We start from the raw sequence: 23195 nt of genomic DNA, 5'->3' as shown, positions 1-23195 counted from the left end.
TCTTTCCAGTTCTTGGTTATTAATGATCTTGGGCAGTGAGCAGAGCCGCCTGGCTCTCACACTTCCTCCCAGCCTCACCTTCTGCAGCCTTCCCACCCAGAGCCCAGGCAGATTCCTGCTCCGAGAATGAGGGTTCAGTTAACCCTCTCAACACCAGTATCTCCAAGGTCAAGCCTCCCAGCCTTTATCATCACACTCCATACCTGTTGGTGAGTTCCCAACCTCCATCTAGTTTTTTAAAAAATATTTTTCTTAATTTGAAAGCCGGAGTTACAGAGAGAAAGAGACAGCCAGATCATCATACAATGGTTCATTCCCTGATCGGCCATAACAGCCAGAGTTGGGCCAGTCCCAAGCCAAGAGCCAGGAGCTTCTTCCAACTCTCCCACATGGATGGCAGGGAGGCCCAAGCACTTGGGTCATCTGCTGCTGCTTTCCCAGGCCTCAGGCAGCGAGCTGGATTGGATGTAGAACAGCAGGGACTTGCAGCAGCACCCCACATGTAGAGAGTTAACTTGCGCCCCTCCCTCTCCCACCCCCTGGTCCAGCGAATCGGGTTCCAATCCAATAAAAATGTACAGGGCTAAACTGTACTCCACTGAATGCAGGCACCCTTTCATGAGATGGTCAGACCCTCCAGCCAAAAAATGGAGCCTTTTCCTGGCCTATAGTTACGCTGCAGTTGCCTTAAAGCCACCCTTTAGAGTGTTCTCATGGTGGGGGGCCTTTGAGCTGGGAGACAGAAGCTCAGCTAGCAGCTCTGAGCCACGGAGCCAGGGCAGCCAGCCAGGTGCCCCACAACAGCCCTTCCTCACCCTCTCCACCGCGAAGCTCCCAGGAGTGAGTCTGGCAAGGAATGGCAGCCACAGTCCCTGCCATGAGCCTACTTCTTCAAGGAGACAGGGATGAGTCTATCCATTGGCACTGTGCCCCCCACCCCCGTGAAGCACATTTGTCACATCCAGCATCAGGGTCGGGGGAGCTGGCAGAGTGGAGTGCCAAGTGGCTCCTGCTGCCTAGGGTGCTCTCAGCTTCCAGTGCTTCCCCCTATCCTATCCACGTGCCCCAGAGGCAGGCTTGGCTCCAGAGGCATTGCCCCCTGCTCCAGCTGGCATTCAGGGATACTCCCAGCATGCTCTGTGCAGTGCCCCCACCCGGGATGCAGAATGAGGCAGCCAGGACCAGTAGGTTGTAAAAGGTTTGTTTATTGTCCCAGCAAGTGGAAGAAGCAATGGGTTGACCTGGCCTCAACCTCAGGGTCTCTGCACCCACACCCAGGTCACAGCAGCCATGGCCAGGGACCACAGAGCCTGACACGCTGACCCCTCTGCTCCTGTGACTTCAGATCAGGTAAGCAGGGAGACAGCAGAGAGCCCAGCCCCACGTCAGGACCTAGGCTGCTGAGCTCACTGAAGTGGCCGTGGAAGACATTGTCCAGGGAAGCCAGACAAGTGCCAGTTTGTGTCAGGTGGAGACCCAGAGCGGCTGGCACTCAAACTTCTGACTCCAAGCTGGAGATGCGCCTCCAGACACAGGGTCGGGGAAAGTCTTGTTTCTCACAACCCCCTGCGCCAACCTCTGATGGCCCCCCACAGTCCCTGTAGCCTGTGCTCAATCCCAGGGTCCTGCCCCCGTGTGCCGGAAGCCCCCAGGCCCCAGGGAACCAGGGGCCTTGGCTGGCACAGGGTGGGAGATGAGGACACACGGCCCCCCAGCAAAACGGCAGGTGGCCGTGGGAGTGCAGGCAGACTTGCCCACGATGCCGCCAGCCAGGGAGCCCCTCGGATGCGCCCTCCAGGCAGGCCTCCCCGTAGGACGGCAGCCGCCTGGACTGCGCCTGCGCCAGGCTCCTACAGGCCACGTCGCCGTTGAGGCAGGAGCACGCCGAGCACCTGCACCGGACAGGCAGCGGACAGGGCCTAGCGAAGACCTCGGCCACCGAGCTGGGCAGGGAGGCGTGGCGCGGACGCCGGCCCTGGGCCCAGGCCGCGCGCAGCAGAGCCTCTCGCCGGGCCAGCTGTTCCGGCCCCAGCAGTGGTAGGTCCACCGGCTCCCGGGGCTCGGGGAAGAGCGCAAGAAAGGGGCGCCCCGAGCGTTCAGCCCGAGGGAAGGAGCTGTAGCGGCAGGGCGCGGGGGCCAGAGGGCGCTCTGGCCACAGGCACCGCTCAGAAGCCCCGAGGTGCCGCACGCCTCGCCCGGTGCGTGCTGGCCACTGCACCCCCCTGGCGGGCCGACAGGATGCTCCGGAGACACCGGGCGGGAGCGGCCTGGGCGTCGGGGGACGGCACGAGGGTTGCGGGGCCCTGTGCCCTAGAGGGACGCGACTTGTACCTGGCGCCTCCCAAACCCTGGTGCTGGGCTCGGGGAGCACCCCGGAAGCAGCCGGGCGCGGGCAGCACGCAGGCCCCGAGGCAGAGCAGGCAGACGGCGCCGGCGCCCTACGGCTGCTGCCCCAGCTCTGGATGGTACGCGTGGCGCGGTCCAGGGAGCTACTGACCCCCGCCGTGGTTACCATGTCCCGCGCCGTCTGCAACATCTTGAGCACGTTGGCCTGCGCCGCTGAGCCGGCTGTGAGGTCGGGGCTGGGCGGTGGCACGGGGCTGGCCAGGCTCTGCACTCCACTGAAGCAGGAATAGATGCCCTGGAGGGAGGTGATGGTTGGTGAAGGAGCTACGCCTGCCCCCTCAGATCAACCCGACTGTCCATGCCGGGCGGGTCAGCTGGCTGAGTCGCAGGCAACGGCTGTTAGTGAAGGGTCTCCTGGAGGCCAAGTACCCGAACAAGCTGCCTAAGCTAGAGGGTGTCACGGTGGGGATTCCAGCCCCTCTCCCTGCAGGACCAGGGCTGCCAGCTGCAGGCACACCAGGGGCCACCCCTAGGGACTTCGGCTTCACATCCCCGTGCAGCTGCTGCCAGTTCTGACTTAGCCCTGGATTCCCTTCCAGCTGGGGCCCACAGACTGTTTGGGATTGAGGGGAGGAAAGTGGCCACCCACCCTACTGAAAGCCAGCAGGAAGTCCAGCTGGGATGAGCTGGGCACCGAGTGCCGCAGCCTCCAGTAGACCAGGTGTTCCCAGGCGAAGACCAGCAGCGCCAGCCCCATGGCCACCAGCAGCATGTAGAAGACACCCGCCATGTTGTCAATGTCCAACTTGCTGCTCATCACCTCATTCTTCTCATTCTGGCAGATCCCCGACAGCCAGACCGTCTCTAGTTTCTGTGTCTCTCCTGGAGGAGAAGGGGTGGGGCGTGCTTGGCTCAGGAGCCCCTTATAGAGGATCATGTGTATGTGCATACACATACGTGCACATGCCAACCATCACACCCCCAGCCTGGACCGAGCAGGGCTCAGGGGCCAGCCCCTGATTCAAGTGGGACCATCCTGGGCTCCAACCCAGCAAAGGCAGGAGGGTGCTGAGGGCCACTCAGTGATGCAGGGTGGACAACAGGGGTGGGAGGAGCAATTACAGACTTTAGGTTCTAGACCAGCCCACCCCTGCAAATGGCAGCCATGTGCCTAGCAAAGACCTGCTGAGCAGGTACATCTCAGCCTACGTTCATCCATGCCCACCTCCTCCTCTTTGTCATACACCTGCTGAGGGTGGAGACCCATATGCACTCATTACTCTCAGGATGCATGGCGTTGATGGGGGAAACTGAGTTTGTGTTGTTTGAGTTAGACTGGGAGGCCTTGAAACTTCAGCCCCAAGCCCTTGCCCTGGACCTTCCCCAAGCCCCCACCCCTCGCCCTGGACCTACCCCAACCCCTAGCCCCAGTCGCAGTCCCAGCCCTCACCTTGGGCTCGCCCCAGTCCCCAGCCTCCAGCAGCAGCAGAACCCACCGTCCCCCAGGAACTGCAGCAGTGCTAGGTCGATGGCCCGCTTCCAGTGTGAGTCCTTCTGCATGGCGATGCCATAGCCTGTGGTGGCGAAGACCTTGCCGGAGCCAATGGTGACCAGCTTGCAGCCCTCATCCTTGCCGGCCATGTAGTTGAGAACAGCAGCATCATAGATGAAGGCGTCCAGCTTCCTAGGGACAGGCTGAGCCCTCAGGGCCAGGCCCCTTGCCCGGGGCCAGGGGGAGGGCGGAGAGAGAATGAACAAAGCACCCAATCTGGGGCCTCATGGGCACCTAGGCCATGCAAGTTTGCTGGGCAGTGCCCAGGGGGTCAAACGGGCAGAGCCTTCTCTGGGTCCCTTGGATTCTGGATGTAGCAAAACAAAACAAAACAAAAAAACCAACCTCCCAGCTTCCTCTGTCACCAGAGGTCACACCCTTTCTGCACAGCCCCTCTAGGCCCCAAGATCCGAAGAAGGTCCCAGTCATGGCGTGAGGCCAAGGCTGAGCTCTGGTGGACAACACAGGTGCCTTTCAGGGACACAGGCTGGCCGTCTGTTTTTGCTCCCAGCTCCATGACACCCCCCACGATCACCCCATCCCCTCCCCAGAGGATCCCACAGGATCACCCAGCCCACCCTTTCTTGGGTCTCCTAGGAAGGGACAGGGCCAGAGGATGGTGGGAGCAAGGTTGGGAACCCACCCCATTTTGAGGCTGGTGAGCGCGTCCTCCACGGAGCGCTGGTTGAACTTGACCATGTGCGTGTGCATGTCACGGTAGTTACTGCGGATATTGCGCTCTGTGCTGCCGTTGGGCACCGTGCCAAAGCGGAAGGGTGGGTACTGATCCTGGGGCCTCTGGAACTGCAGCCCAGAGCAGCAGCTGTTTGCCCTGTCACCTGGGGCCACAGGCCCATCTGTGGCCCTATACCCCTGCCCCCTCCACAAGCCACAGCCCTGGCACCTTCTTGTCGCTGAGACCAGACACAGTATCAATATATTGTTCCTGGATCATGAAGGCGGCCAGGTTGGCAGTATAGCTGGCGAGGAAGATGACGGCGAAGAAAGCCCAGACCAGGACCATGATCTTGCTGGTGGTACCCCGTGGGTTCTCGATGGGCACCGAGTTGTTGAAGACCAGTGCCCACAGCAGCCACACGGACTTGCCAATGGTGAAGGATGGGCCCCCGGGCTCTGGGGGGTGGGGAAAAGGGGTGACAGGATGCACACTGGGGCTCCCCCTGCCTGGCAGGAGAGGACTCAGGTCTCAGCACCCCCCACACACCCACCATCACCACCACAGGCCTGACCAGAAAACCCATCCCCATGCACCCCTGCCTTGGAACCTCTTCCCAGGCCAGGCCCCCCGCTTACTCTTGCCTCTGGTGAGGTTTTGGTTGTAGCTTACGGGGCTGAAGTACTCAAACATGAAGACGGTGATGGCCACCACGGTGAGGCACATGACAAACATCATCACCCACACGGCGGGGCTATAGGGCTCTGTGGGCAGGTGCAGGCAGCTCGCTGCATACACCTGCTGTCGTCACCACTGCCTGCGTCTGCTGCCGCAAGTCCCACTGACTACTGGGAAGGCGAGGGCTGTGGCCGTGTACCCAAGGGAGTCCTCAGTCCACAGGTGCCCAGTGGGCTTCTGATCTGCTCCCCTGATGCCATGGCCGCAGTCCTGGCCTGCCTTCTTGGTAGACCACAGTGATGCCACCACCACCCTGCCCTATGCCCCCAAACCAGGCTTGGAACCCAGTACTGGTTGCACTTGTTCCTGCTCCACCCGCCTCTACCCCTCCACTCCACTCCTGCCATGCCAGCCACAAGAGAACCCCTCTCACCTGCCCTGCCCCGCACACTCGCCTCTACCCCTGAAGCCTTGCTGGCTGCCCATGCGCCTCACCCAGGAAGGCAGAAGGGGAGACGGTGCCATTGCTACGTGCCACCATGACACTGATGCCTGTCTCCACGAAGGGCACGGAGAAGTCAACAATCTCAGAGCGCTCCTCGTTGATGGTGAGGGAGCCGATGGCCATGTCCGCCCGCCTGTAGTATACCTGGGGGACAGGGAGCTCCCGAGGGCTGGGGCATTCCCCCAAATCCCCTCCCTCTGGGCTCCCCTGCCAGCACCCACTGCCTGCGAGTCCAGCTCTGAGTCCTGCCACTCCCCGCCAGGTTCCTCCCTGGGCACAGCCCAGAGTCCCCGGCCTCCAGGCGGGCGCGCCTACCTCCCCGATCATGCCGTTCCACACACCGCGCACCCTCTTGCCGTGCTTGCCATTGGTCACCAGGTACAGGTCATAGGAGAACTTGACCACCTTGGCCAGCTTCTTGAGGATGTCGATGCAGAAGCCCTTACAGCACAGCTTGGTGTAGGGCGCGGCGTCCCTGCTGCTGCTGCAGCCACCAGGAGTCAGGGCACACACCGCACGTGGCCACCACTGGCCACTACCCCCAAGCGCTGGCCAGCCACCCCTGCCCCTCCCCCGCCGGCCGCACTCAGCCCGACTCACCTAAAGGTGTGGTTGCTGTGCCTGCGGCAGGGCACGGTGTTGGGGACACAGCCACCAGTGCCAGGGTCAGGGGTCTCCACAATGACGAAGGGTCGCTCTTCCAGTGTGGCCACTGTCAGGTGCCGGCTGTCCACCACAGGCTGCAGGGAGGCACTGTAGCGAGGCCACACTGGGTACTTCATGTGCAGGACACCACGCTCCCAACGCCCCACCTGCGGATACGGACAGGCCTCAGTCCCTGACTTCCAGCCCCAGGGCCACTGCTCTCAGGGAGCGGCCCTTCAAACTCAGCTCAGACACAGCCCCCACTTCCCCTGCTCTTCCTCAAACACACCCACCCCAAGCCCTCGTGTTTCTGTCTGCACCAGGCTGGTACCCCTTGCTGGCAGGGAGGGGGTCCCCTGCTCAACTCTCCGCAGCCCAGCTCGCATAGCACAGCCTCTGTGACTTCTTCCCCTATGCCTACAGCGCTTTGCACACATCTCTAGCCAGACACTGCCCTCTCTCCTTATCCTGCGCCTTCTCTCCTCTGCCAGGCCAGCACCCCTGCCGGGACCAGGTGAGAGGAACAGCTGCTAAGTTCAGCAGTGGCAAGCAGCCAGGAGGTGGGGGGCACCTCCCCCATCCCAGGGCCCTGGCAGGCTTCCCAGTGGAGGAGCTGTTGCACCCGAGACCCAGAAAACACGGAGTTGGAGAAGGCGTGGACGGGAAGGCTCTCTGCTCAGCTGTGATGGGGGGTTGGGGACAAGTCAAGAGCAAACCCAGGGTCCGGGCTCACCCCCTTCTCACCATCTCCCAGAGGCGATGCCGGCTGAGTGCGATCACAACCATGGTGGGCTGCACCAAGTACCCACCCGGGCTGAAGGAGAAGTCTCGGCCCTCCCAGGAGATGTTCAGTAAGTGCCTGCGGGGTGGGGTAGAGAAAGAGGCCAAGGTATCCCCCCACCCCTGCCTGCAGTGCTCCCCCAAGACCAGCCACCCCAACTTCGGCATGTCCGCCCCCACCCCCAAGCACAGGGAACAATTTTTGTGTTTTGTGTCCCATCACCCTATTCACCAAGTACCCATGCAAAGGCCCTAGGCATACAGCTGGTAGAGACGCCCCCAAGAGCCCAAGTTCACTGCCCCCAAGGCTTTTCACCTCCCCTTGCCATTCCCTGAACAGATGCCCACCTGTAGAAAGCCTCCCGAGCAGGGCTGACTGGCCCAGGGTGACCTTGACAGTTCCCAGCTGGCGCAGGCAGAGCGCCATGCTGGCGTTGGTAGCTATGGGCACCCAGAGCCAGGATGGCCACGCCGTCGCGGACTTTCTGGCGCAGGCTGAGACGCCAGCTCTCGGTGACCACACTGATGAGGCCCACAGGGAAGGCTGCAGGGGGCGTGTCAGTACTGCCCAGTGCCAGGCTGGGCACCAACCACACATGACCAGGCCCTACCAAGCCAGCCTGTGCCGCCTCAGTGAACAGCACCTCAGCCTCGTCACGGGAGCAGTAGGCCACCAGCACAGGTGCATCCAGCTGGCGCAGCAGGCGCTGAGTCCGTGCCCGTGGTCCACCAGGGCCTAGCTCCAGTGTCAGCACGTCCAGCAGCCGCCAGCTCACATAGCTGGCATCAGCTACAGCACGCACACCTTCCAGGAAGAGCGCGTGGCCCGGGTGCAGGCTGGTGATGACAGCGAAGGCACTCCAGTCGTACTCCTCCAATACCTTGAACAGCACGTTCAGCTGCTGCTCCAGGGACACACCCAGCTGCAGGAAGGCGGAGCCCGGCTCCTGGGTGGGGCCGGGACCAGGGCCTGAGCCAGCGCCAGGCTGGCCAAGCCCCCACCTTGGGCCCCTCCCTCTTCCTATCCTCCCTAGGGGCCCCCTGGAGCAGTGCCCAGGTGCTCTGGAGACCCTCTGCTCTGCTAAGGTGGCTCCCAGCCCCCTGAGCCCTTGGAGTCACCTTGGGGAGCTTTTAAGGCCAAGCCTGCTAAGCCCCTAGGGACCAGCGTGCCAGAACCACACAGGAGCTTGCTGGGACTGCAAATGGGTCTCTGGGGGTCAAAATCTCTGGGATCTCTTGGAGCAGGTCTTGGGGGTGATTCTTGAGCTGCTGGTTTGAGAGGTAACCCAAACCAGTAACTCAGTAACTGGGTCTGACCTCCAGAAGGAGATGTAACCTGGGGGTCTGGCTTTTCACAGGCACTGGGAGGCAAGAGGGCCACCACCCTCAGAGCCAGTGTGAGGTCCAAGGGGCTGGGAAGGTGGTCCCAGGAGCCCTGGGCCCAGAAGGTCCCTGCTCTACACCAGCCCTGATACCACCAAAACCCAAAACACCATGTCCTCTCTCCCTTTTGCAGCCCTTCGGAGACTGCACCAAACCTGGCCGAGTGATTGGTTTCTGAACAAGTGGTGGGAAAGGAAAAGGAGGAGGAGGAAGAGCAAAGAGACTGAGAGAGACTTAGGGGCCACGTCAGCCCGCTGGCACGTATGGGGCCTAATCTGGCTGCTGAGCCAAGCAACTGGGCTTAAGAATAAACGTGGAAGGCATTCATGAGACAAGGAGGAAATGAGCACAGTGGCTGGCTGCTTGACGGAGTTGAGGGGTGTTATGAGGATTTAGAGATGAACGTGAGGGGTGGTTTTATTTAAGTTCTCCTCTGCCAACCACACAAACTGAAATACTTGCAGGTGGAATAACAGGGTGCTGGGTTCCCTTTAAGCAGAGAAGAGGAAAAGTGGCCAAAGTGAGGGTGGCCCAGGGAATGTACCAGCTCCATGGAGACACAGTCATTTCTGTCCCGCCCCTATCCTCATCCCCAAGCCCAGGACAGTGGCCTAGGACCTGTTCTTGGAGCACTCCTTCCTACGGGCTGCCCAGAGAGGCCGGCATCAGATCCCATGCCAACCTACCCCTTGCCTGAACCCAGGTGGGAGGCAGGCTGCACACATGCCCAGCCTTCATCCCAACACCAACATGAAATAGCTCAGAGAGCTGGCCTTTAGAACATAGGATTACAGTGCCCACTGCCTCCTGCCATGTCCCTGCCACCAGCCAATGCCAGCTTCCCAGGACTAAGTCCCTCCCTGGCTGCAGGCCCCAGGGACAAGGGAACAAGCATTCAGATGGGCACCTTGGGGGTGAGGACCACCGCAGAGCCCCCGCTGATGCTGAGGATGGGCGCGTGCGTCTGGGAGGAGACAAAGTCCAGGAGCTGAGCCACCGCCTCGGTGCCCACATTGTCCTCGAAGACGATGCCGTGGACGTGGGCGGCACCCAGGAGGCCACAGATCTGGGTGAGAAGGCTGCTGGGGTTGGTGTGGTTGACGCCCACGGTGAGCGGCTGGATCTCCAGGGGCAGGTCCAGGAAATTCTGGGAGGTGAGGCGGGGGCGGGCTTGGGCCTGCTGGAACCCAGAGCTCCCGAATACCACGGCAACCGTCACGGCTTGGTCACCCTGCCCCAGGCCCAAGCCTGCCCAGGCACCAAGCAGCGAGGTGAGCAGCAGGGCCGGCCTCAGGGTCCCACCCATGTCCACTGGAGGGTCCTGTGCAGAAAACAGGATGGGCACAGGGGGAAGTGGGCAAACAGAAGGGCAGAGGGGGCAGGCCAGAGACGGAAGAGAGGAGGGCGAAGCTCACCAGACAGAGAACAGAGGGGACGGGAAGACAGAGAGAGAGAGAGAGAGAGAGAGAGAGGAGGTCAGCTGACAGCCCCAAGACTTTCCCATACACAGTGGCAGGGGGAGACTGTGAGCAGTGACTCGGCTCCCTCCTGGTGTAACAGCTGGAAAGGCGATGCCCTCCAAAGCAGTAAGATGCATTGAACATGCCAGTCCAGGCTGAGCCACTGCCCGTGTAGGAGTTGGTTCAAGCTGGTTCCGATTGCTCCACTTTTGATCCAGGTCCCTGCTAATGCACCTGCTAATGCAGTGAACGGTGGCCAAAGTGCTTGGGCCCCTGTACCCTTGTAGGAAACCTCGAAGAAGCTCCTGACTCCTGGCTTCTGACTGATCCGGTCCTGGCCATTGTGGCACTTGAGGAGTGAACCAGCGGATGGAAAATCTTTCTCTCCTCTCTCTGCCTCTCCCTCTCTGTAACTCTGCCTTTCAAGTAAGTTAAAAATAAACAAAAGAAAGCAAGCTAGCCAGCCCACTGTTGAAGCACATGTACTTGACTGGGACATGCTTGACCCTAGTCCCAGTTCTGCCACTTTCTGGCTGTGTGACTGCAGGGAAGTCACTCCACCTCTGAGACATTTTCTCTCCTGAGCCCATCACAGCATAGGAGGGCTTCAACGACACAGCCTGTGACAGGCCACACTTGGCAAAACTCTAAGAAGCAAGAGACCCTCAGCCAGCTGAAGGAAGGTAGCTCACAGGGGATATCCCCGGGCCTCCCCCAGTCCTCCCAGTGGGCTGCAGTAGCCCTTCCATGTCCTGCTTGCCACGGAGCTAGCCCTGAGCTCGCGAGCTCACCCCCCACCAAGATCCTCCATTAGGAGCAGGGACTCCACACACAGGCAGGGCACGGAGCACCGGGCTGGCTCGTGTCCCTGCTCCATCTCATTATTCTGGATTCAGACCAAAGGCCAAGCCCTGGGTGCAGGGACTGCAAATCAGAGAGGAATGTGTGGATGGAACACTGCCGCCTGGCTGCCCACGGCCACTGCATGGCCACTTCTTCCTCTTCAACTCTTGCCTAGCAAAACTTCCCAACAGGGCCAACCCAAGGGGTGCAGGTGTGTGCATGAAGGGGAGACTGCGCTCTAGCGCCCCCTTCAGGATGTGCACAAACTCCAAGTGGCTGCCCACACACTCCCCTTCAGAGGCCCACTGGCCTTTGGCAGCTGGGGCTAAGAAGCCTCCCAGTGGCCTCCAGCTTTCTTTCAAGGCTTTCCTCCTGCTGCCACCAAACCTCTCTCTCGCCTTTGATTGCCAAATGCTCTCACACACCCCTCTGCACACAGGCCACCCGGGGATCGAGAACTCTCCGAGGAAACCAGGAGACCACCGATGACACAGGGAGTCCCCCTTCCTCCTCTCCCCTGTCAGGGTTGCTAAGAAGCTGGCTCCAAAGAGATCACCACAAGATGGACTTTGCGCTGGAGGGTGCAACCTGAGCCCTGGGAAGCGGCCTGCAAGGTGGGCCCCAATGCCCCGCCTGCCTGGCACGCCCCATGAGGCTGCAGACTGCCATCTTGTGCTCACAACTGCCGGCTCCTGCTTCCGCACTTACTTCACTTTCCCCCAACATCCTGCCCTCCCCCCGCCCCCGCCGGCTCCTCACCCCCACTCTCTCTTAGCAAAAGATTGATGGTTCATTCCCAGGATGGTGTAAGACACCTGACAGCGGCTCCCAGCATTCCCCCCCTCCAAAGAGACGCTTCCGAGCAAGGAGCAGGGCCTTGCACTAAAATACCCAGTGGAGACAGAGCAAGAAAAACACTCAAGCCAGCGCCGACTATGTCCAGCTTGTGATCCCCCCAAGCCGGTCACTCTGCACCCCCACACCTCGGCCACCAGTGATGGGCACTCCCTCTGTCCAGCCTTTGCCGCCCTGTCTCCAGCAAGGAGCTTTAAGCCTGCACTGTCTGGTGCAGAAGCCCCCTTACCCCTGTGAGAGCCAGAGTGCTTCTCCGCCAAGCTGAGGCAAGTGCCAAGGCCGGCCGGGGGTGCAAGGCAAATGGAGTGAACAGGCTCTCACCGTATCTGGGATGGATCGTGTACCGGAAAACAACCATGACGGAGAGACTGAGTGACACAGGTGACACCACGGAAATGAATTTCACTCGTTTTTTTTCTCTCTTGTCTCAGGAAGTGGCTACTAGAAAACGTAAGATGCCTACTCCACCCAAAGAGCCCTGGCGGAGCTTCTCCCGTCCACCGCCCCACCCCCCCCGGACCTTGTGTTCCTGGGCTGCAGATGGCGAGGAAGGCAAACTGTGACAGGTGGTACCTCTTGCCAGGGGAACTCAGACTGGGGGCTCGTCAGCATGTGGGGTCCTGCCAACCCAGGAGGGCAGGAGGGACAGACTCCCGGCCTCCTCTGTCCACTGTTACCCCAAGCTCCTGGGTACCTACAATGAAGTCCGGAGATCTTAGTGACATGGACAGGGTCCCCCTGCCCCCTCCCTTCCCATGGATCCCACAGCCTTGCCAATGTGGTGGCCAACTGGGCTCATGCTGACCACACCTACAGGCCTAACTTGGAAGTGCCAGCGCTGGACCATCCTCTTGGAAGCAAAATTCTACCATCCCAAGAGTGCTCCCACCTCCACCCCACTCCACCCTATCCCACCTCCATTCCAACCCTCACCCACCCATCCTTCCCCTGGCACAGGCTCCTGGTCCTGGGTGGCAAGATACAGGAGCTGGATCCCAGGACAGGCCAGAGGCCCTCCTGCTTGCTCCCCTCCTCCCTCTGCCCGCTGCTCACCCCTCCCTCTGCCACCCCCTCCCAGCAGGATGCCCCTGCCCACATTGGACCCTGGGTACACAGAGGAGGACAGAGGCTGATCTGCAAACTCCAGTCCACTCACTCCAGGTCTCTGCTGCAAGACCCTCAGCAGGACCTGGGGGTCCCATGCCTGGGCTCTCCTCCGCCACCCTGTCTGGACTCAGCCCCCCAATCCCAACCCAGGACCTGCGTGTGCACATCCACAGCGGACAATGCAGATGCCTCTGGTAGACCTGGCGGCCGGAGCTGCTGTCCTTTGGCCCAGAGGCCCCTCTCTGCCGTCGGGGTTCCCTCCCTCCCTCCTTTCCTTAGGCCCAATCCCAGCCACAGCCCGCCTCCCTCCCATCTCGCGCTCGCCGGCGGGTGCCAAACCCGCACCTCCTCTGGGACGACCGCTGCCTCCCTGCGGATCCCTCTCAGGCCCCCGGTGGGCACCCCGCCCCCTCCCCTCCTCGGGAGTCTCTTACACTCTGGCCGTGGAGTCCGGGGTTATTTTTAGGCTGGCGATAAATAATTCATGGGCAACGTGGCATCAGGCTGCCCCCGCGGGAGGAAGGGGCGCGCGCGGCGAGAGCGCCGTCACCCGCGGCTCAAGGACACTCGCGATGCGGCGGCGGCGGCGGCGGCACCAGCGGCTCTGGGCGCCCGCGGGGACCCACGCCACGCCTCCTGGCGGCTGAAAGGGGCACCATGCACTTGGTGCCACCATGCACTTGGTGCCCCCTGAGGGGCTCCCCCACACCCTCCTGCTCCCACCAGGATGGGTCGTGGCCTCCAGTCCGGGGGCGCGGGAATGGCCGAGGTCGCCGAGTGAGCGCGCGGGTCTCTTAGCAGCCGAGGTCTGCCCCAGGATCCGGGCTGACCCTAAAGTCCGTGTTCCCGTGCTTATTCTCTGGAGCTCGGGGCAGACTCCACGACACCAGCGCGGCCAGGAACCGGACCGGCTCCGAAACGCTCGCTCCTCTCCCCAACATCCCTCCACCCAGTTTCACTCCAGCCTCCGAAAGGCGGGGTGGGGTGGGGTGGGACGCAGCAGGCAGTCGCCTCGGGCGAGCGATCAGAGTGTCCCACAGCAAATCTCCCCCACCCTCACCTCGCTCCCGTAGCAAGTCCTCTGAAGTGTGCAGGGTCGTAGTTGCGCCCTCGGGACCTCCCGGTGTCTTGGCTTTCGCCTGCCCATGTCTGGCCCGCCTGGGCCTAGCAGGGCGCAAACACCCCAAGAAGTTGGCATCCTCGGCGTCGCCGTCGGGAATCCTGGTGGAAGCCCGAGGCGGGGTGGGGGAGCCCAGCGCCGCTGGCTGGTATCGCAGCCGGCCGGGGACAGCCTGGGTCTGCCCTTCGTGGGGTTAGCCGTCACCTGAGCCCACTCTATGATTCCCTAAGGTCAGAAGTGTGGGGACAGGGCAGAGTGAAGAAGGGAACTTGGAGGTAAGGGTCCCCAGGACTGGTGGCGAGTGAAGGGGTCGCAGCAAAGAGGCAGATGCGTGCACGCAGCAGGAGACAGATGTGCGCACGCAGCAGGTGCTCAGAACCACCCTCCTCCCGTTCCCCCCAAAAGCTCTGGGCACTGCGCCCCCTCCAGCCGTCTGGCTCTCAGGGACCCGGGCTTTGGTTGCTGCTCTGCATCCCCCTCCTTTCTCTAGGGGGGGAGGGGGCTTCCAGAAGCAACAGTTAGGGCCCCCCATCACACCCACGAGTACAGACTTCTGCGTTTCCATAGTCCCTAGCGACCCCAGGGAGGAAAGTCTGGGGCGCTTAGCAAGCCCGTCCTTTCCTTGCTTCCACGCAGAGCCTGTCTCCTTGGCCCCTCGCCTCTTCTTTGCCGCCCATGTCCAAACTCCAAACCGGGTCCAAAGGGTCCTCATCCCCTTCCCCCCCACCCTTAGTCACCCTCTTCTGCTCCCTGCAGCCCGAATCTGCCCAGGGGCAAGGTGTTGTGTGTATGTGTCCTCCGTCCTTGTCCGTGCGGTGCCCAAACCCAGCCCCAAGTTGGCGAGAAGTTGGTGCCCCCAGCTCGCCCAGGACCGCCACTCACCGAAGGGAAGGGGTGCTGTACCCGCGCTGAGCGACCGCGCCGGCCGCCTCCCGCACGCAGCATGGCCCGGCGCCTCCTCCCGGGTGCGCTGGCGTGCTCGCGGCTACCCTGGTGGACGAGCGGGCGCCTGAGCCTGGGGCCCTCGGAGCCAGTTCCCCGCCGCGCACACAGCCTGGCCGGCTAAGCCGGGCCCGCCCCGATCCCCTCTCCGTGGCTGACCGGGTCCCAGGCTTGGTCCCCGGCAGAGCTGCGCGCTGTGTCTCCGGCTCCCTGGGCTCTCCAACGATCTGTGGTGGAACCCGCCCCGCGCCGGCCCGCCGCCTCCGCCCCTCAAGGTCCCTCCAGGCGCCCGCGCCTTCCCGCCCCCCTCCCAATCCTCCCCATCACTGCCCTGTCCGTGCCAGACGCCAGGGAAGTCCCTTGTCTTTAGGACCCTGTTCCCAGCCTGCGCAGCCCAGAGTTTGAACTAGCTGCTCGAGGGCTGTGTGACCTTGGGCCAGTTCACTTCCAGGACCCTGCATTTACAAAGTGAGACCGTGCATTTGGGGGATGCTGTCAGGAGAGATATGTCAACTGCCAGGCACCGTGGAGACCGAGGTGCTATTTTTAAAGGTGTGGGGATCTGGCTGGAGACTCAGGAGGCAGGAAGGCATTGGGGATGGACAGAGAGAGGGAACCAGGACTGGAGACCCAGACCAGATGGCCGGGCCCTGGGAGGGCCTGGGTGCGAGCTGCCGTCTGTGCTCTGTTGTTCCACTGTTTCTTCTTTCCTTTCTGGGACTGTCCGGAGGGCGCTCCAGAGAGGGTCACGGGCAGTGTGGCCAGCAGGGGCAGCGGACTGGGGCCTGGGTATGCGGGCAGGGCAGCGGCAGGGCGGGAGGAGCGCGGGAGGCTGGGCGGGTGCATGCCAGGCCTGGCTGCCGAACCCGTCAGCCCTGAGCGGGAGCCTTGCCGGCAGCGCCTCCTGGCGGCCACAGGCCAGAGTGCCTCCCAGACCCCAGATAAAAGCCCGCGTCGTCCACAGCGGTTGGTTGTAGCCCATTTATTTCCAGCCCCGTCTCCCTCGCTCGTGGGGCCTGTGCAGTCCAGCGGGGCAGAGGTGGGAGAAAGCACAGCCACCCGCGCCTCCGTCCACCCTTGCTGCGGCTGCCACCTTGTTGAATGCGAACTCCACAGTGGCCCTGGGGTACTGGTAGAGGGGACGCAGCCCAGCCCCCAGCAGGTCAGGACTGATGGCCATGCAGCCTCCAGGCTGGGCCCCTCTCCCCCAGCACTGCGGGGGCTGGGATGTGGGCTCAGTGCCCCAGCAGCCGCAACATCTCCTGAGGATCCACCAGCTTCTCCCGGGGTTTCCCAACACTCTGGCCCCGTGACACCTCCTCAGCATCCAGTTTCTCCCAGTCTGAGAAGGAGACTGGCCAGACCCCTGGAGCAGAAGAGAGACGGGTCACTCCCCTCACCACCCCTGGGGAACCCCACCCCTCCCTGCCCTCCACCCTACCTCCTGCACCCCTGCAGAGAGGGGAGATGGGTCACACTATCTACCATCCCCCAGATCCCATCCCATCCCATCCCACCCCATCCCCACCTGCCGGGGCCCAGACCTCGGCTGTCGAGTAGGGCCTGGATGGCCACGTAGCCGGACCTGGGGCCTGAGGGCAGCAGGCCGGCCTGCAGGTCCTGCAGCAGCGTCTGCCCCGTGAGAAAGCTGTCGGTCATGGTGGTGGCGATGACACCTGTGGGGCCCCTCTTCACCCAGCCGCTGCAGTAGAGCCCTGACAGGGGGTGGGACAAGTAAGAGGGTGCAGGAGGCTGGATGCCCCCCACCCTGTTCTGTGCACCCCGAGTCTCCCAGCTGACTCTGGCAGCCAGGCCCACTGTGGCCCTGGGTTCCCCACCTGTACACCCTTCTCAGCCTGGTTCTCCCCTACCCTCTCTCCGCACCCACCCCCTGCCCCATCACTAGGGACGGGAGCTGGGGCTCGGCCATCTCCCTCTTTGGCAGACTCTACTGATGAGCCAGTGGGCACTGCAGACTGACAGGGGCTGCCCTGTGCCTCTTGGCTGCCAGCACCGGCCAGTGGGCCGAGCACCCAGCAGAGCCAGGAAGTGTTTATTGCATGACTCAATGCCTGGCTGCGTGGCCTGCAGGTCCCAGAGAGATGGACACCCTCCCCAAGAGGCATGCTACACGAACAAGTGACGTGAAGCAGAGTAGCAAGCACCAAGCACCAAGCACCAAGCACCAAGCACCTTGCCTTCCTCCGTAATGCTGTGCCCAGCCCTCCCCCCACACCCTCACCTGGCGCATCCACAACCCGGCCCTCTGTATTGGGGATGATCCCGAGCTTGGGGTCAAAGGGCACGCTGGGGTCGATGGGGCGGCTCCTGTATCCGAGGCTGCTAAGCACAAGCCCACAGGGTAGGTCCTCCATGTCGCCTGTAGGCACCGCCCGGGCGGCCTCACCGGTTCCCTGTCGGGCAGAACGTGGCCAACAGCAGGCTGGGCAGGGTGAGGCCGGGGAAGGGGGTGTCTTGGGGGGACAGGAGACTCACCTCCAGCCTGGTGACTGCCAAGCGGACACCTGCCGCCCGCTGCCCGTCTGGCGAAGGCAGCACCTGCTGGGGACTCCGGAAGAAGCGGAGGCCCCAGGCGCGGGGGGCCCGTGCTCGGCGGTCGGCCTCGGCCTGTCCGGGCTGTCCTGTGGCTGTCCGGAGCAGCAGCTCGGCCAGCCGCTTCCGTGGGCGGGGCACCTCTGCAGGCGACAGGGACACCTCAGGCCTGGTCCCCGCTGGCCCCGTCCCTCACTAAGCCCTCTCTGACCTAGGCCATCCTCTCACTAGGGGGCTGGGGCACCATGCCAGGCCCCCCCCTCACCCTTGATTCTGTCTTGGAGGCCCAAGAAATCCGCAGGATCCAAGAGGGGCCGCGTTCCTGGTAACTGAATCATCTCCCGGAGCTCCTGGGGGTGAGGGTGCGGGAGGGGGCGGACGTGGTCAGGCCCAGGACGCTGCCCACCCCCATGCCCACCCCGAGTCCTGCTCACCCCGTCTCTACTACAGAAGGCCTGGGACCCTACCCATGCAGAAGGGTGGGGGAACAGGGGGGAGGGAAATACTCCACCGCCACCCTCTCCAGCCTTGGCACCTTAATGGTGAAAGCCACTTGTAGCGGCCCGCGCCGGCCCACTATCCACACCGTCTTCACCTGGCTCTGCCTCAGGGTCTCCAGGGCCGCCTTGGTGATGTCTGTTCTCTGGCAAAAGGAGGACCTTGAAGTCATACGGTCTGGGAAGGGGACACGTCCCGGCCCTAAGCCTTGGAGAAGCCCAAAGCTGTACCGCCTCCGCCCCCTGGTGGCCACACGGAGTATTGCCGGCCGCGCTGCGAAGCACTGCAACTGGACAGCCTCTCCCTGCTTGCCCGCATTCCTGTGGTCAGCGAGTGTCCACCGAGCATTTCCTGCGTGCCCAGCACCAGGTGAGGCGCTTGAGAGGGTAGTGGTGGCCAGCCCCACTGAACTTCCGATCTAGAGGGCAGGGGGACACTTGGGAGGGACAGCAGGCAGGTCTGAGCGCGGTAAACAGCAAAAACCAGACGATAGACTTTACCTACCAACTGCAGGGAGTGAATCAGAAGGTTTCGGGGGGTGAGGGAGGGTCCTGGGGCAAGTTGAGGGGGTGCACAGAGCCAAGGGGGAAGTGGTGTAGCAGGAAGCCGAGGGGGCTGCCTTTCAGGGCCCTGCACTTGGCAGTGCAGGGGTGAGGCAGGCTGCAGTGAGCCCATGTCCAACACCCAGAGCCCCTGACCCGCCTGCTCACCTCTAGGTGCTCAACAGGGGTCAGCAGTATCCGGGCCACATCCAGAGCCACGTTCCCCTGCCCCAGGATCACGGCCGTGTCGCAGCTCAGGTCCGGGGCCAGCTGCAGGGGGAGGTCACAGGAAGATGGCCAGCCTTGGCTCGGGCCAGGCTAACCTCAGGCTGCAGCCGTGAGCCCCAGGGCTGGGGTGGGGAGGAAGAGGCCATGGAGGACACCCACGCACACACTCACGGCCTGGTTCTCCGGAAGCCCATTGTACCAGCCTACAAAGGCCCGTGCCGACAGCACGCCCGGCAGCTGCTCACCCTGCACACCCAGGGTCTGGTGGTCCTCAGCGCCGTAGCTCTGCCGAAGGTCCGGAGTCTTCAGCATCCTCCCCGGGGTCCCCGCGCTGCCTCCCCTACCCCACACTCACCAGCACCACGGCGTGGTAGGCCTCCCGCAGCTCGGCCACTGTCACGTCCCTGCCCACGGCCACGTTGCCCCAGAAGGCGCAGCGTGGAGAGCGGGCTGTCTGCGTGAAGGTGTTGATGACATTCTGTGGAGATCCCACGGGCGCCAGGGCTGAGCAACTGAGCGGAGTCGGGGTCTGGGGGGCACCACCCATACCCAGCAGCACCCAGGGCACCTCTACACTCCACCTTCCATGCCCACAGACTCACCTTCACCTCAGGGTGGTCTGGTGCCACACCAAAGCGCACCAGGCCGAAAGGCACCGGCTGCCTCTCGTAGATGTCCACATGGGCCTTGGCATGGTGCTGGGGAGAGGGCAGCAGGTGGCTGGGGGAGCGCGGTGAGGGAAGGGAGGCCCCCTACCCCGGGACAGAGTTTGGATCAGTGTCCTGAGAACAGCAACAGGGCCTGCCCACAGAGAGCCAGGCAAGGGAGACAGGACAACGCAGGCAGCAAGAGGAACTGAGGTCAGACCTCAAGAAGGACCAGCCTCCCTGCAATTGTGAGAAATGTGGCTGGGGGAGGAGGGTGGTGAAAAGCAGGGGAGCTTTGGGAGGGACTTCAGCTGTGCCCTGCAGCCCTAATACCCTGCCAGGCACACCCACCCATCTGGGCTGCTGGCCTAAGGGCTCCCCTTCAGTTCACTTCGCAGGACAACAGGATGTCCTGTCTGGGCTGTACTCAAGGTTCATCGAGGGAGGCTCAATGCACTGAGGCTGGGTCCCCTGAAAGCGTCCACTCCATGTGGATGGCAGCTGCTGTCGCTGTCACACGTCACCGCATCGTGCATGCTGCCCGCTGCTGGGACGGAGCTCAGGGCTCAGCCTCCCTCCGTTCTTGCCCACTGCAGCTCCTCCAAGGGACTCCCCTTAGCCCCCAGAGCTGATCTCATCCTCCCAGGCAGGCCTTCCCAGCCACCCAGCACCTCCCTCCCGGGCCCCTTCTGTCCCCACCCCTAAACAAGGACATCTTCTGAGACTCTCCCCATATGGAGAGGGGAGGTTTTACTCCCTTCTGGGACCTCACATTCCTACAGACTCTCTCTCTCTCTCTCTCTCTCTCTCTCTCGCTCTCCACTGCCCAGACTCCAGGCCATGCAGATTAAAGCCAAGCCCCCTGCCCCTTTCAACTCTCCCCTTCTGTTCTTGGGCTCTTGGCTCGCACACCTCTGCCCCACCCCAAGCATCTATCCCACACCCTCCCTCACTCTCCCCCACTCTGCCTGTGGCCCCACAGCCCTGCCCACGCCCTCCCTGCAAACAGCATCCTGAAGAAGAACGGGCCCTGTCTGTCCCTGCCTAAAGCTGCCCAACAAAGCCGCCACTCCAGCAGAGAGTGCAGGAGTCCCAGGTGCTGGCTTCAGCCGGCTCGTTCCCACCGCCTGAGTCTAATTAGAGCTAAGACCGAGCCCAGCGGCATGGCCTAGTGGCTAAAGTCCTCGCCTTGAACGCCCTGGGATCCCATATGGGCGCCGGTTCTAATCCCGGCAGCTCCACTTCCCATCCAGCTCCCTGCTTGTGGCCTGGGAAAGCAGTTGAGGACGGCCCAAGGCTTTGGGACCCTGCACCCGCGTGGGAGACCTGGAAGAAGTTTCTGGTTCCCGGCTTCAGATTGGCACACCGGCCCATTGCGACTCACTTGGGGAGTGAAACAAAGGATGGAAGATCTTCCTCTCTGTCTCTCCTCCTCTCTGTATATCCGGCTTTCCAATAATAATAAATCTTCAAAAAAAAAAAAAAAAAAAAAAAGAGCTAAGACCTTCTGTCTGCTGGTTCTCTCTCTAAGTGTCCACAAATAGCCCGGGCTGGGCCTGGCTGCAAGTAGGAGTCCAGGAAGGCACTGCAGCACTTCATGGGACTGGGGTTGGGCCCCAGGTCACAAGCTGCCATCTGCAGCATCTCAGCGTGTGTCTTCGCAAAGAGCTGGAAGTGGAAGCGGGGCCACACTGGGGCCGCATCCCAGACACACATCCCCGCCATGCACACGGAGCTGGAGACGAGGGGGCCTGTGACCCAGAGCGACCTGCTGAGCCCAGAGCCTGGGCAGTGGCCTCCAGCCCCAGCTGGGTTAGGGGTCCCGCTGAACCCCAATCCATGCTTTCTATGCTCACACGCGTCATAGCCTCCAAATGTGTTGTACACTAGCCCTTCCCAAGCTGAGGCTTCCCTCAACGAAGGAATACCGGGAATCCTGCCTGGTTGGTCCACTTGCCTGCTCACTCTGAAAGCTTTAGCCTCAACCACTCCAGACAGCTCCGCTTCCATGAAGCTCTCTAGGGCTTCCCTGGGCCCTAGCCCAGAGCCCCAGCGGCAGCCTGTGCGTTCCAGGACGACTCCTGCGTGCAGCTGACACACCTGCCCCAGCTCACTTCCTCCCCTCCTTCCCTCCCTCTCTTCCTAGGAGGAGGAGAGAAGATAGGGACAGAGCAGGGAGAGCAAGAGGAAGAAGGGCGGTAAGTGCTGGGTCACTCCTGAGTCTGGGATTTCCTTCCAGGTCTTCCAGCTGGGTGGCAGGAATCCAGCTGTTGCCTCCCAGGATCTACATTAGCAGGAAGCTGGGGGCTGGAACCCAGGAACTACAACATGGGACATGGGACACTTGAGCTGGGGTCCTGACAGACTGGGGGCACGCTGCATGTGTTCCTGGAGGGAGCTCTGTGCTCGGTGTCGCCGGACAGCAGGGCGAGAGCACCTCGCCTCCCCGTCCCAGCCACAGTGCCGGGGGTCTCGGGTCCTGAGCAATCAGCATGGCATTGCCAGCCATGCTGGCATCAGTTCATCTGTATGTAACTGCAGTCTTCATTAGGGACACGCAGGCCCACACCCTCCCTGAGGCTAGACCACAGCCTGTGCAGGCAGAATGGCCTCAGGGCCTCCCCACCAAGGTCACCATCAAAAGCCCCGAGACCTTGGCCTTCCTGTGCCAGAAGGGAGGAGCTATGAGTCCAGGGGCACAGTGGACAAACTCAGCAGGTTTGGGGGGGTTCACTTAGGGGCTGGACGGAGCAGCTTACCTTGAGCACGTGCTGGGCTGTGTAGAAGCCAGCTGGGCCACTACCCACCACACAGATCTGGGGGGTCATCTCCTGCGTGGAGAACTGCCGGCGGAGGCCTGGGTGTGGACAGGAGTAAGGCGCAAACGCGGGTGGAGGGACCCAGGCTGCCCCAGCACCCACTACATTCCCAGGGATCCCAAAGGCAGAGCTCCACGCCTCACCGCCAGACTGACCATGAGGCTGGCCAAAGCCCATCCAGCACCCCTCAGCTCCCCACAGCTACTGGGCGCACAGCACTTCGTTCTTAGGCACTCCCCATCCCGCTTCCTTGCAGCAGAGCCTGTGCGATGCCAGTCTCATGCCTGGGCACCTCCCCACACAGCACCCCTCTTTGCCAAGCCCCTCTCTCACACCAGAACCCTCAGTCCTCCTGACGGCCCCCTCCCCTACAGACCTGGGTTCCGCCCCCAGCCACCCCTTCTCTCACACCTGTGGGCCCAGCGGCTTCCCCTCCCCTCCTCACCCAGGAGGCCTCCCATCTCCTCGTGTGGATGGACCCTTCTGGCCGCACCCCTCCCCAGCCCTACCCCAGCTCTGCGCAGACCCCTGCTGGCACTTGGAGCTCGCAGGCCTCCCCATGAACCCCAGAGGCGCCCTGTTCCTACTCGGGGTGCTCTTGGCGAAGGACGGACGGGTCCGAGGCCACGCTGACCACGGCCGCCTGCATGAGCAGCGCAGAGCCATGGCAGGGGCCGGCGCTCGGCAGCAAGTGGACCCGGAGCTAGTGACGGCTCCGCGCGCGGCGCCGCCGACCCCGCCCCGCCCCGCCCACCACCGCGGTCCCGCCCCAGACTCCGCCCCCACGCGCCGGGAAAGCCCATTGAGGCCTCAGCTCCACCTCTGGATCCGCCCCTATCGCTAAGGCCCGCCCGCCCGAGACTTCCGAACCGTAAATAACTGTCAGACTAAATTTTTTCCCCAATCTTCGCTGGCCCTCCAAATACCGGACGCTTGCAGTTGGAGAAGAGCGAATCCCCATCGCTGTATCAATCGAGGAGCAAGCCAATTAGAAAGGAGCTTGTTTGATTTAGCCC

At 62.5% G+C, this 23195-nt stretch overlaps 2 protein-coding genes across 3 annotated transcripts; both read right to left on the bottom strand.

Annotated features, from left to right (window-relative positions):
• Positions 1–1349: 1349 nt before the first annotated feature.
• Positions 1350–9871, bottom strand: GRIN2C (glutamate ionotropic receptor NMDA type subunit 2C). The gene is made up of 12 exons (XM_004592936.3): positions 9473–9871; positions 7531–8129; positions 7147–7261; positions 6358–6569; positions 6073–6238; positions 5748–5901; positions 5213–5338; positions 4803–5032; positions 4542–4702; positions 3843–4030; positions 2996–3228; positions 1350–2641 (listed from the first exon to the last, which is right to left on the bottom strand). The coding sequence occupies exons 1-12, from the start codon at positions 9869–9871 to the stop codon at positions 1493–1495; spliced, it is 3732 nt and encodes a 1243-aa protein (XP_004592993.2). The 3' UTR covers positions 1350–1492.
• Positions 9872–15859: 5988 nt separating this feature from the next.
• FDXR (ferredoxin reductase) lies at positions 15860–22911 on the bottom strand. Of its 2 annotated transcripts, XM_004592935.2 has the most exons (12): positions 22767–22911; positions 22120–22217; positions 19316–19411; positions 19069–19191; positions 18885–18998; positions 18654–18755; positions 17981–18088; positions 17711–17795; positions 17389–17588; positions 17135–17306; positions 16437–16607; positions 15860–16258 (listed from the first exon to the last, which is right to left on the bottom strand). In XM_004592935.2, exons 1-12 carry the CDS (start codon positions 22843–22845, stop codon positions 16128–16130), a joined length of 1479 nt encoding a protein of 492 aa, XP_004592992.2. In that variant the 5' UTR covers positions 22846–22911; the 3' UTR covers positions 15860–16127. The 2 variants fall into 2 exon arrangements, with proteins under 2 accessions (XP_004592992.2, XP_004592991.2); XM_004592934.2 differs by lacking the exon at positions 22767–22911 and having other exon boundaries at positions 22120–22401.
• Positions 22912–23195: the final 284 nt, after the last annotated feature.

This window comes from Ochotona princeps, chromosome 17, assembly GCF_030435755.1.
Source record: "Ochotona princeps isolate mOchPri1 chromosome 17, mOchPri1.hap1, whole genome shotgun sequence".
Taxonomy (NCBI): Eukaryota; Metazoa; Chordata; class Mammalia; order Lagomorpha; family Ochotonidae; genus Ochotona; species Ochotona princeps.
The sequence above is the reverse complement of the archived record's forward strand: the minus strand, read 5'-3'. Positions and strand labels throughout refer to the sequence as shown.